The sequence below is a fragment of the Talpa occidentalis genome, unplaced genomic scaffold (assembly GCF_014898055.3).
Source record: "Talpa occidentalis isolate TD23 unplaced genomic scaffold, MPIMG_talOcc4v2.1 talOcc4.9, whole genome shotgun sequence".
Classification (NCBI taxonomy): Eukaryota; Metazoa; Chordata; class Mammalia; order Eulipotyphla; family Talpidae; genus Talpa; species Talpa occidentalis.
The window spans coordinates 112,567,519-112,581,478 of record NW_023605305.1 but is presented as its reverse complement, the minus strand read 5'-3'; the positions used below and the strand labels follow the sequence as shown (position 1 = coordinate 112,581,478).

The 13,960-nt window shown below is 39.8% G+C and overlaps 1 protein-coding gene across 6 annotated transcripts in view; it reads left to right on the top strand.

The window, feature by feature from the left end:
- Positions 1-13,960, top strand: part of GDAP2 (ganglioside induced differentiation associated protein 2) — a 52,437-nt gene that overhangs the window by 20,941 nt on the left and 17,536 nt on the right. For all 6 annotated transcript variants that reach the window (XM_037501386.2, XM_054690872.1, XM_037501390.2 and 3 more), the window contains 4 exons: positions 1,811-1,970; positions 4,215-4,371; positions 11,056-11,132; positions 12,091-12,167. In XM_037501386.2, the coding sequence (XP_037357283.1) occupies positions 1,811-1,970; positions 4,215-4,371; positions 11,056-11,132; positions 12,091-12,167 (471 nt within the window). The remainder of the gene's footprint in view (positions 1-1,810; positions 1,971-4,214; positions 4,372-11,055; positions 11,133-12,090; positions 12,168-13,960) is intronic.

Genomic DNA, 13,960 nt, shown 5'->3' with positions numbered 1-13,960 from the left:
TTAGCACACTTCCATCACAAGAGCGTTGTGATAGATTAATTAATGCATATGAAATATCCATTCAAGGTACATATAACTGCAGACATGAGCTAACATGCTTTTGAATTTGCTAAAATAACACACATTTGCTTTGCTTGCTGTCCCTTCTTGTTTCACCTGGCTTGTCTATTCATTTACTAGGTTCTAGGGCCACCCCAGTGACTAGGTCATTGTCCTTGCTCCTCCTGGGGAACAGAGAAGAGTTCCTTACCATCAGTATACCTAAAAAAAGGTTATTAAAATTTATCATCTAGGGTCATTGCACTCTTTTTTAAAAGCCACTTATGAATAATTTATTGAAGAATAGAGAGATAATGGAAAACATTTTTATTAGGCATTCAGTAGAATGTAAACATAACAAACCTCTGTGTATCAAGTAAATTTTGTTGCACAACATCATGAAGGGAGTCTGGCAGTTCTTCAAAAAGCCAGATTCCTTTTAGATATCTGCAGAAGAGCTTTGAAAACAGAGGTCCACACAGACACTTATACTTGAATGTTAGGATCACTTTATTCATAATAACCAAAAAGTAGAAACAACTCAAATGTTTTTCACCGACCAACTGATGAAATGATAAACAAAATGTGGTATATACATTTAATGGAATACTATTAAGCCATAAAAAGGAATGAAATATTGATTCATTCTACAATGTGGGTGAGCCTTGAAAACATTATGCTAAGTGAAAGAAGCCAGTAACAAAAGGCCACAAATGCATTCTGTTTTTATAAAATGTTCAGAATAAGCAAATCCATAGAGACAAAGGGTAAATTAGTGGTTGCCAGAGACTGGGAGTGGGGAGAATGGGTTATGACTTAACTAAGGACTATAAGTTTTCTTTGGGGATGATGAAAATGTTCTGAAATTAGATAGTGGTAGTGATTCCACAGCTCTGAATATACTAAAAACCACTAAATTGCATACTTTAAGAGGGTAAATTTTATGGTATGTGAATTGTCTCTAAGTATTTTACAAAAGGCTGCAGAGATCACATCTCCAGCCTTACCTACCTTGAAAAAGATGTTACAGCGCTGTGGGTGATACAGTAAGAAAACAGTGGGTAATGTTTTAAATGACTTCATTGCTCTTGCAAGCAATTCCATCATTCCTTTGGTTTTAGTCATTTTTAGGAGAGTTGGGAATAATGGATGCATACAGATAAAATAATTCATAGGATGATGAAAAACCAAAATGCTTCAAGAGACAAGAAAAATAAGAGCATTAAATGCCTATCATGAGTTTATGCATGAGTCCAGTGGGCCAACCTGCAGAGAAATAAGATGGAATGAGTTTTATTCTGTTTTTTTTTTTTTTTTAAGTAAAATTTCTTTTTTCTTTGAAAACCTCTAAGAATAAGTCATGAGTAAAAATCCTTCAAAAGTAATTTGAACTGCTTAAAAAAAAATCTCAAAAACTAAAGGCTGATCAAATGGACCCTGATAGCACCCTGAGGCTCAGAGGTAGCCTGAGCTGAATCTTGGATGACAGGTGTGGAGGACAGTGAGGGCTGGGGCAGGGGCAGGTGTAGCAGGATAGTGCCTTCAGGTGGAGAGGCCAGAGTGGCGTCCTGTCTACCTTGACTAGCTCACAGCATCCTGACTTTAACACCAGCACTGACTGAGGGGCCAGACTGTGTCTGGCCTGAGCACAGAAGGCTGAAGGCCTCATGCTCGACGGCGCTGTCCTTAGAGTGCTGGGAGCAGCTCCAAGCTCTGCAGGTGCTGCCTCACTTTGCTGTTTTTCACAGAATGTTTTGCTTTTCTGACACAGGCTACTTACCAAAAGCTGCTACCTCTGTACTTCCCAAGGTCACTAAAAGAAGAGAGTCGGACATTTCCATCCCTACCTGCAGACATTGGGAATGCAGAAGGCGAGCCCGTGGTGCCTGAACGGCAGATAAGAATAAGTGAGAAGCCGGGCGCGCCAGAGGGTGAGTGCCGCATTTCTTAACTTCCCTCTGAAGGACACCACGGGGCCTGTAAGACACTGGCCACAGAAGAGGCAAGAGGTTCAGCTTGACCTCTGGGAGGCTGTCTGTTATGTGACACTAAGGTCCAGACCAACTCAGATGATCTTAGAGTCTCATTCTTGTTAAGGTTTATCCTTGGTAGGTGATGTCAAGTTTCTGTGAAGCGGTGGCGATGCGGAGGTGAATGTAACAACTTTGTCATTCTCATGAAGCTTACGGTTTCGTGCAGGACACTGTTGAGACAGTAGTCCAAGGCCATTGTCAGCTTAAATTATAAACCCCTTCAACAGTGTCCTCTACTAACATTAACTACTAAGACCAGAATAGAGCCACTTGTCCTGTTTCTCTCGGTTACGTATGCAGGTAGATTGAAGCAGTGGGTGGGACGCGCAGGGAGGCGTCCCTTTGAATCACTGTACCACAGCTCGCAGTGAGCTTTATGGTTACACGTTGAAGGTTGTAAGTCCTTTCTGTGGAGACATGGTTATTAATGTCAATGCTGGCACTTGATCTTGAAATTCAGCAACTTAGGAACTGCTGTGAGGTTCCTGCTGTGAGCTCTTTTACTTGAGTATCAAGTTAAAATCTGTGGAAAACTCATCACGTGGGAGCAACTATAAACAGGGTAGCATTTGGAAATGTCTGGACCAAGCTTTGCTGGATGGGTGTCTGTGTTCTTTACGGAGCCCCCAGGACAGCACTCCTTAAGCTATGCCCAGAGTCATTTGGAAGCCCCGTCATTGTGACCACACTGTAGGATGTCATCTTCCCAAGTGCATTTTACCTGACAAGAAATCGCAAATGGCAGGTGGATGGATCTGTGATGGTGGCAGAGCTGTGCAGAGGAGGAGGCCACGGGCCAGAGTGCCTTCCACCCTCCATTCTCAAAGAGTGCTTGATTTTCAGAAGGTGGACTAGTGCCTTTTGGGGCAAAATGGATAGATCTTGAGGTGACTATGCTAAGTGAAACATTTCAGAAAATGTAAAACAGTTACCGGATGGGCTGACACATTTATGAAATATAAATAACCAAAGAGGACAAAACAACAATAATAAATCTTAGAGTCTGTGAATAATGTATGGTTACCCAGTGATGGGGAGGGGTGGGGAAGGAAGGGCAGGAGCAGGGTGTGGTGCAGGAGAGGTGGTGGAGGGCGAGGGACATGCATATGGTGGGGGTGTCAAGTTGGACTCCCAAAATGTCAGTTTTGTAAACTAGTGGTAAACCAGTAAAACGTTTTTTTAAAGGGTAACTTGCATTATAGCTCAGAAAATAGTATCACATCATAGATGCAGACCTCTGTGTTCATAAATATTTCTAATAAGAATGTTAAATATGTTAAAAGAGATGTAACATCAGCTTTACTTAAGAGATTAAAAGAAGGTTCTTTCATGGATATTGTCTCATGAAAGCAGACTCTTGGAAGTCACAGCCTGAGGAGCAGCCGGAAGGCCCACCGCACTGGGCTTCAGGTGGTCACGTGGCCTGGGGAGCTCCACTTGGCCCATTGGGTTTTTTGGGGGTTTTTTGTTTGTTTGTTTTAATTTCAAACTGGTAGGCAGTGGAGACCACTGAGAGAAGCTCCATCCCTAGCAAAATAAAATGTTCCTTTGGGTAAATCAGGAAATTGACTTATTCACTTGTGGTATGAACCAGGATTGTTAAGGACCAGCATGGTTGTCTAGGCATGACCAGCCCAGAAAGCAACACGCCAGTTAGAATCAGGCATATCTCAGTGAGTGTGAGACATTCCCTGTCACCCTGACCCTGGTCCCTCCGGTTTCCTTCGAGGTCGCCATGCAGAAGGACTGGGGTGGATGTGCCAGTCCGTCTGAACAAAAGCTCCCAAACATTTCTTCTTTGATCACTTTTGTTAGATACTGTGCTATGTTCCACCTTTAAATCCACATATAATGTAATTACTTCCATTTTGTTGCTTAAGATCACATTCTGATACTTCACTGTTATACCCAGGTCACTGTGACACTTTGATGTATTTCTCACACTTCTGTCCCACTTGCACAAGCGGTTTCCTCACTTCATTTCTTCAGAGGCCTGAATCTGATTTCGCTTTCATTCTGAAAGATAATCTTAACCCCGGTGCCTTACCTCGCAGTCCTGCCTGTGCAGCACCCACAGGCTGTTCACAGCATTTATTGTCAAGTCTTGTCATCCACTCTGTGCTGATAGTATTTTTGTTACAGACAGCCAAGAAGAGGAGGATGAAGGCTTGGGGGTCGATCTCTCCTTCATTGGCTCCCATGCTTTTGCTCGAATGGAAGGAGATATTGACAAGAAGAGAAGACTAATCCTCCAGGGACAGCTGTCAGAGGCGGCCCTGCAGAAGCAACACCAGAGAAAGTAAGGCTGACGGGACATGAGATAAAAGAACGCATCTCATGTCTGCTCAGTGATCTCCGTGCAGCGTGTCCCGATTTATTCTCCATGACGTTCCAGTGCAGAAAAAATCATCCCCATTTTGTAGATGCCAATCCTCAAGGTTAAGTGACTTATCAGTGGTCACAGTTCGTGTCTGGTAGAGCCAGTGTCAGATGCATATCTGATTTCTGAGCTCCTACTCTCTCTCCTATGGCTGGAGGATAATCTTTGCATGAGATTATATTCTAGAAGAAGGGTCTAGGGAAAGGCAGTTTCAAAGCACTACTTAACATTACTATGTTCATAATTATTAAAGTTTGTTCTTTAAGTTTTATTAAATTTACAAAAAGCTTTACTTCTCCCTGATTTATCCCAAGGACCTTATAAGACCATTGTCTCAGGTACTTTATAAAGCAATTCTGAATAAATCCTTTTTAAAACATAAAGGAAAACAGCTTTTGTGCTTCTAGATAAGCTTTTCCAAAGACAACAGTCCTTGGACAGCTACTTGCTTTTCAAAAAGTTTTAAGGGAAAAAAAAAGAATCACAAACTATAAGTGGTCCCTGCCATCCAGTACCTTACAGGTTGGTTGAGAACATCTCGCCGGGTTGATGTGAATGTAAAATTAGACAACGGGATGCGCTTGGCACTGCACCTGCTGCTTAACAAGTCTTTCAGATTGGCCACTGCCATTCTCTTCAGTCTGGGCAAATTATGCCATCTTATCTGTGAGCCTCAGTACTGGCCAGCCTTGTCTGGCAGCATACTCTCCTCCTTCAGCCCCTGCGGGTCCTCCAGGTCTCTGCAGAGTTTTCAGTCTTCATTTTATTCTAACTTTATTTTTAGAGATAAAGCAAATTACCACGAGGGGGCACCAATGACTAGCTTTTCTGGAGATAATCCCAATCACCTGACGGTTTCAGTGGATCCTGTGCTTGACCAAGTGTAAAAATCTCCTGGCAAACATTTTTCTTTAACTACAGTGACTGGGCTTCCCCTCCAGTCTGGACTTTGGCATCTATATTTATTTTAAGGCTTTGTCACATCCTGGTTCACACCTGGCTGGATTTGAGTACTTTTGTCCTGGGGTACTGATCCTCCGACTGTTTGGGCTCGGGTCCTCTTTGCACACTTAAAAGTTATTGAGAACCTCAAAGAGCTTATGTTTACATGGGTTTTATCGAGCAGCATTTATCATTTGAGAAATAATTTATTATTTGTTTTAAAATGACCCAGCATTTTTTAATGAAGAATAACTATATTAAAGTTTAGTGAGAGGAACGTCACTGTTCTATACTTTTGCAAATCTTTTAATGTTTGGCTTCATAAAAGAAAGTTGGTTTCTCATGTCAGCATTCAAATTATTTCTGTAACTTGTTGGGGGTAAATTATATAGAGAAAATCCAGCCTCATTCAGATATATAATTGGAAAAGGGAGATATATTTTAATAGTCGCTTCAGATAATTAGGGATATTCTTCTTGATGTTCACTGTAAAATGATAGATGGGACTTTCTTAAAGTTTAGCTGAAACATGGAATTGCAAATCATATCCATGAATTTTTGTAGTAAAATATGTTGCTCTCTTCACTTTAAATATATTTTTAATAGGAATTTACAGCGGGAATTTATAACATCATAAATCATGTTTTAGGGAATATTTACTGAATAAATCAGATCTTTCGATACTGACATATTTCATTACACAATATTAAAAATAAGTTTGTTATTGTCACCACTGATGTTATCAGAAAGGTCTTTAAGTGTTAGAAATTGTAAGCTTTTGGTATAATTTTCAAAAATTAAATATTTTTTACAGGCCCATGCTTTGTCGTTATGAACAAATAACGTTGACTATTTTTCTTGAAATGACAGGGTCACCATTCATTTTTGAGAATACATCAAAAATGTATAGATGGCCAAATATTCCTGTTGAGTAACCAGTTTGTTTGCTACTTATCCTTCAGTGTAAACATGGTGTTCCATGAAAGAAGGCAGCTAATTTAGCTCACAAATCAATCACATAGTGCTTTTTCTTTCAAATCAGCCTCATTTTTCAGAATCCATGCTTTAGCATTCTTCCCATTTTTTTAACACATTAATATTTAATATTCCCAAGGATTGATTTAATAAAATTAATATTTTTTGCTTCCTCCTCATATAAGCTTTTTAATGAAACTGGCTTTTCTTCCCTTTATTTGACAATGAAGAACACAATGACTACTGTGCGGTCTATTGCCACCACCTCGATTCATGCTAAGACTCCAGTAGTTTATCCCACATTTGCTTTTGCAACATCAGTGCAAACACCAGCACAGAGAAAGAGGCAAATGATACTTCAGTATTATTCTGAAAATAGGTTTGGTTTTGCAAATTTGTAAGGTAGCTGTTGACACATGCATAGATAAGTAAGATAGTGTCTCCCTTCTGGAAATTCATGAAGGAGCCGCACTGCCTTCAAATGCCAGAGTATGTCTGCACAGCACAGAATTGCAGACCTGGGGAGGAGGCTTTGGCCCCCAAAGCCTGAACTGAGAAGCAAAGGATTGATATCTCTGCCACTCATGCCCCTTGAATGATGGGCTCCATCTGAGTCCAAAGATCTTGGGATTTCCTAGCCCAGTGTCTGTAATGATTAAAGACGAGGCCTTGTCTTCTGTCTATATGGAATAACACTTCAGACTAATAACTGTGACTCAAAAGTGTGACTCAGGAAACCAGAGACCCTTTCAGGAACCAGTGAGACCAAAACTGTTTTTATAATGTTACTAAGACTTAACTTGCACTTTTCATTCTTATCCTCACAGTGTTCAGTTGAGCTTTGCAAAAACTACTTAATGTGTGATATTGCAGGAGATTAAATGAAGAAGCAGATCATGTAGGAGTCAGAAACTGAAGGAATTTGTAGAATGTAAAAGAATGTGACTTTCTCCCTAAATATAGCTTTTGTCATGAAGTCCCATGTGTTCACAATAATAGGATATTTAGTTTTTAAGTTAATAGATAATTGTTTTTCAAAATTTCTGGTTTTATTTCTAATAAGAGGGTGAATATTGGTGGTTAGAAATGACATAGCTTAGCTGTTCTCTGGGTATGCTACGTATTTAAGATTATAGGTTGTAATTGATTTTCAAGTTTACTCATCTCTCTCTAAATCAGACTTGCATTTACACATGTGGACTGTGGTTTCTGTGTTAGTTGGTCAAGTTGAACAAATGATAAAACTTTATCTCTGAGGGAAGTAAGTAGGTTTTTGATGGGTAGTAGCTTTTCGAAAGCCTTCAATTCTTCCATCAGTAACAAAACTAAAGGTCACATGGATTGGCTAAAGGATTAGATCATTCCTTCCATAGCACTGCCTTGCCACATCAGTGTCTTTTTACAATAATTCTTTTGAACATCTGAAAAAAATTAGACACGTCTAATTCTTGCTATATGTGACATTGATTTGGGTAGATCATAAGATGGAAGTTACTTAGAAAAATTAGAAAGTAACTAGATTTTTTTTTCAAAGATAGAACTTTTAAAATTCTTCATTATTTTGCAGTCACTTTTTTTCTTTCTTGTTAGAATTTCTTGATTGGCTTAAGATCCAGTTGTCTGTAACTCTTATGTCATTTCTCACAGTAAAAGCTTTATCTCATGCTCTGAAATGAGCCCTTAAGTGAGGTGCTGAACCAGGTAATACAGTAACATGCAGACAAGTGCCACCCCAGCCTTCGTGGTGTTAGGTCTTGCAGAAGAGAGAAATGGTACACTAATTATTAAATGAACAATTTTTTTAAATTACAAGCAAGAGGGGCAATAAAAGTCTAACAAGTCCAGTGTGGGGCAGTTGCATGAGGTCAAGAACGGCATATGAATGCCAAAGCCAGAATTTTCCCTGGGCTTTGGGTTTGTTTGTTTTTTGGTTATTTTTAAATTTATTTAGCCATACAAGAACCGGGGTACAGGCCAGATGCGCGGGAGGGTGAGAGGATTCACCAGAGACAGAGCGGGGCGGGGAGAGAACAGGCAGACTGACGAAATACACTGCTGAGGGGAGCAGCAGGCAAGACAGGAGAGATCTGCTGCGCCATGTGGGACCCTCGCCAGCCAGCTGGGATCGAACTGGCACTGCAGAGGCTGCGGACAGCCTCACAATGTCACAGCACAGCGCTCAACCTCCTGCGCCACCAGGGGAGGCCCTGAGCTTTTGGTTTTACATACGTGGGTTAGTTGTTGGCCTGTGTGACTCATGCAGGGTAAGTTCTCTTTCAGCCTTTAGCCATGTGGGCAAATGGCAGTTGATTAATTGGGAAGTGTCGACTCCCAGTAGCACTGCGAGGACAGCACCCAGCCTCAGTGGCGACGACCTGTTAAAGAAACCGCAGGTTTCCTGCTGCTTGGAAAGCAGAATGTTCCTAGTTGGCGTGATTTGGTGGCTTATATTATGGCTCTGGGAACGCTAATACCATTAATTGATATGGAAAAGTTTTTAAACATTTCCCAAACCCCAAAATAACCTACCAAATCATACAAGTAGGAAATTCTACTTAGTGATAATGAAAAAAACCTGTACTCAGCATCGTGCCTCCAGTGTGCTCCACCCAGTCTACTCTTGCTGCCATTGTGACGCGTCTCTGCGACTGTGTAACCGGGAGTGCTGTATTTTATCCATCAAGTAACAGAAATTTGTTTATTTAGAATAAGCTATAGGAAAATGAGGGGCTATTTTGAATTGATACTTTCTTTTTTCTGGTTTGGGTATGATTGTTGGGTTGGAATGAAAGATTGCATCTTGAAAAAACTCAAACTGTGGCAAAATAAAAGGTGCCATGCATAAGAGCTGCAATGGAAATTTTTTAATATTTCTTGAGAGGATGAGGGAAACAAGGAAAGCACTGTCTTTGCTCAGAGAAGATAAAGCTGACGCCTGCTTTTACTTTCTCCTCCTAAATATAAGTTTAGAAGAAGAAATCCTGTGTTATGAAAACATTAACAAGGATGTAAAGTAATGGGATTTCATTAATAAATAATCTTATGCCAAAAAATACTTTGATATGGAAGAAAATGTGACTAAATAATCAAATTAGCCTTGCATATTGCAACAACCTCTATGAGAGTCAAGGGGAATTAATCCTAGGAGTAGCTGGATGAAGATGCAGCCGTGATTTGTTGCCTTCAAATTCATTCCAGGTCCCTCCAACCAGGAACATCGCTGGTTTTTCCACAGTAACTCCAAACCTTTCTTGAAACGTAAAACCTTTAAGAAGCTGATGTAAACTATTGGCTAAATCATAAAACTATTAGAAAGTAGTACATGCATCTAGAGATTTAGATAAATAACCTAGGAAATGAATCCAGGTGAAAATCCAGAGTAGCGTGTATGAGCAAAGAGCACTGCAATGAAAAGGGTCTTTTCTTGGGATGGGGGGGGGGGATGGTCTTTTCTTGACGGGCAGATTATATCCTAAACCAATATTAAAAGCTGTTGTCTCTGACTTTTCAGTTCCCACAGATGGGCACATTTCCAAATTTCAAAAGGCAAACTGTATACCAAGTGTATTTTTCTACAATCAGTAACAGTCTCTATTGTTATCACCTGTTGATTGTAAACCGTTTGTATTGGACTTCCTGTCGCAGACCCTCAGTGGTGTGGCTGCACTTTATGGCTGATAGGTGCCCCACTTAAGCGCCCTTTTGCAGACCAGGGAACTGTGGTTCATGGGGCTGAAGCAGCTGCACAGAAAGTGACGGGATGGGGACCCAAGTCTCCCCTCTCCTGGTTTTTTGATTGTTTTTTAATTTTGTGGGCTGCTGCCATCTATGACTTAGATGCCTCAGATTATTTTTGATAGAGTCAGGTACCTTGAAAGTTTTTTTGTTTCCACAATCAAATAAGTGGCAATTTGAATTTTAAGAAAGGCATATGAAACAATAGAAAAATGTGTGGACCTTTCCAGAAACCTTAATGTAACTTCACATTCAACTCTACCACTAATGGATGGGTAATTCTAGGATTAACTCAGCATTTGCAGGTCATTTCTCTACTTTGAGATCATGAACATCCTTTCCAGCTTTAAAATCCATAGTCAAAGCTAAAGTGCAGTCCCTTTGATCTGGTATAGGGGGCTTTAGCACCACTCATTGACCAGCCATTAATGTACCTAGGCTTTCCAGATGATATCACCACATTCTTTTGTGGCCCCATGTAACATGTGCAGCAGTCCCTGTTTTTCTTCTGAATAGTGAGCTCTTGAGGCCAGTGACCATATCTGTTCATGAGAGTATTCTCAATACCCATCATGTAGTGAGCACAGAATAAGTCTTCGTTGAATGAGTGAGCACTGCTTTCTCCGTCTATATTTTTTTACTAAAGGAAAGCAACAGCATTTAAAAATGATCTTACTTTGAACACTTGGTTTCTTACCCATTTATCTGAGTAGTTTTCATCTGATCATAAAAGATGTTTTAAATCTTTTAATAGGAACATCTTCCTTTCACAGTGTTTGTGTTAATTTTATCACTAATACATAGAGATTCCATCTATTACATAACAGCTTCTTTGACTCCTTCCTCAATATAATGAAACATCAGTTCTTTAGGAACAGGGAAAGAACAGATTCCATTTGTAATGCAAGATACAGGGGTATGTTGTAATAATTTTATCCTTTATTTCTCTAGTTATAATCGCTGGTTATGTCAAGCAAGGTCTGAGGATCTGTCCGATATTGCTTCTCTAAAAGCCTTATACCAAACAGGTGAGTTGTTCTCAGTAGCATGCTGTTGGAGACTTCCGTTTCTCCAGTTTTGTCCACTTATCTATGAATAAACTCTTTTGTACTAATGAGGATAGTTTTTGCTTGTTGTAAAGATGTTTAAAATAACATCTCAACCCATAATATTTTCAACTTGTAGTTGTACATTGATTAACTTCATTTCTTCTTAGTGTCCTTTTTCATACCTTTTAAAATTCCTTTCCTGCCTTTGGAAGTACCATATATTTGCTGTGTAAGTTCAGTCCTTACATAAATGTATATTGACATAGACAATTCTCAGATTACCACTCTATCTCCATTATATTTCTTTTACAAACACTAGTTGTTAATTTTCAGATTTATAAAAAGATCTTTGCCCTGCGAACTTACCTTTGACTGACCCTAATTTAAAACCTGTAAGAGACCTTATCTTAAAAGTGAGGGCAGGGCCTCCCTGGTGGCGCAGCAGTTGAGCGCTGGGTTACGAAGCTGCGCGCAGCCTCTGCAGCGCCGGTTCGATCCCCGGCTGCTCCCCGGCCACGGAGGAGGGTCCCACATGGCGCGCAGACCTCTCCTGCCGCCCGCTGCTCCCCTCAGCAGTGTACTTCGGTCCTTCTGCCTGCTCTGCTCCCCGCTCTGGCTCTGGTGAATTCTCTCACCCTCCCACGCTTCTGACTCTACCCAATGCATGTATAAACAAAACAAACAAACAAATAAAATAAATAAATAAAGCATGCCTCTAAAAAAAAAAAAAGTGAGGGCAATCATCAACACCTCATGAGGCTAAAAAAAAGTTGTTTTCCACAGAGTACACGATTTCTGAAGATGAAATTTGAGAAACTTAATGATGCTGGTTTTTGACCTTTTACAGTGGTGTAGAATATTTTCATGGGGTAAAAGCTCAGGATAGATACTTCTTCTGGAGTGGTTTCTGGGTGCTGACTCCATCTCCTGTGTGCAGGTGTTGATAACTGTGGCCGGACAGTGATGGTGGTCGTCGGAAGGAACATTCCTGTCACATTAATAGATATGGACAAGGTAAGCCATGAAAAGGTCCTGTTTTCCAAATAATGTTCATTTTAAAAATCAATAGGATGTGAATTGGGAGTCAGGACTTCAGAATATGGATCCAACACAATCATGCGTGGCTGATGGAGTAGCAGCTCTGGTCTTTGAGTTAGTGATCATCATTTCGGTAAGTTAGGGATTTATTTTGTTCTGTAGGAGACACAAAAATACTGGGATAGCAAAATTTTATCTCTCAAAATGCAGCCGCTTTGTTTTGGATATAACTGTCAAATTTGGGGTTGGAATCATTCCAGTTGTACTTACAGTCAAATTCTGCCTTTCTTAAAAAGAAACCAGCTCTTGAATAGCTATGAGAAAAGAAGAAATCAGGGTAGTTAACTCAAGAAGCATAATTCCATAATTCTTTCATTTAGAGGCAAAGGACAGAAATAGATGATTCATAGAAGTGATATAATTGGTAAATAAAAGTAAGAAATGTTTAACCTGATCAGTAGTGACTAGAATAAAATATCTCTTTGTACCTTGAACATTAGCCAAAGCTTTTTTAAAAAGTAATGATTGTCATCAAAGATAAATCAAAACTAATAAAAATGGGCACACCCATGGACCCAGTGATTCCATTCCTGAGTGTGTGCTAAGGACATATTCCGGAGTATGGAAATAGCTATAGGCCTTGAAACTGCCCAAATGGAACTGCTTGGGCAAGAGACATTTGACTTCACGGGATAAACATGTAGCTCTTCCTAGCACATTAGTTTTATTAGAAACTTAGTGCAAAAGGAAGAGAATCTCTTTAACTCGTAAATAATTCTTAACCATAGTAAAAAAAAAAATTCTATTTCAAAATGTAAAAATGGCACAGAATTTTAAAATGAAACCCAGTTGTACCAAAGCAGAGGACTGCCTCCTGCTTAGTCCTTAGATGCCTGGTCACTGGTGTTTGGGCCTGTCATCTTACTTACAGGCTCATTTGTAGCAAAAATTACTAAAGTGTGCATGCACAAATGGAATGGTCTGTGATCCTTAAAATTATGGTTATGGAGACAGGTACTATAGAGAAATGTTTGCAATGTAATGCCAGTAGGATAGAAAGGGATATATTAAGTACTATAGTCACTTCCCTTTTTTTTTTTTTTTTTTAAGCATAAAGATAAAAACTAGAAGTAAATATCTCAAAATGGCTTTCACAGTTCTGGGGAGAATTTTTTTTCAACATTTTTTTTTGTCATGTGGCAGTCCTTCTTGTAATGAAAAAATAAGTGGAAGATGGGAAATTTGAAGCCAAAAGTGGGAATGTTAATTGCTCTGGGGAGGGCATGCAAAATGGACAGAAAGAAGACCAGAAACAGTGTGATAATAAAAGTACATGCCTGCACTTTCATTCATGCACACTGAAAAAACTCAACTGAATGCAATTATATCATTGAAGTTCCTGTTTGTGGTCACTTGTGTTCTTAATAATCAGTATGGCATTCATCCTCATCATTAATAATTGACTCAGTAAGAACATAAACCCTGCATTTGATTTTGGTGTGCTCTTGCTTGGTGTCCTGGGTATTCATGAAGAATTACTTCAGAAAAAATAAAATGAGCTGAATTGTGTGGTCCAAACCAGGTTATAACTGAAGAGATACTGTGTTTTCTTAGTGACCCCCATCTGTGTATGCTGGAGACCTGGGGTCCTAATCCATAGTAATCCAATTGTGTTCATGCCAGACTTCCCTGAGGAGGATGTGGAAAATAGTCTGACTGATAGTAATCCTTCACTTGGTGGGTCTTAGCTTCCTCTTTGTCGTTATTTT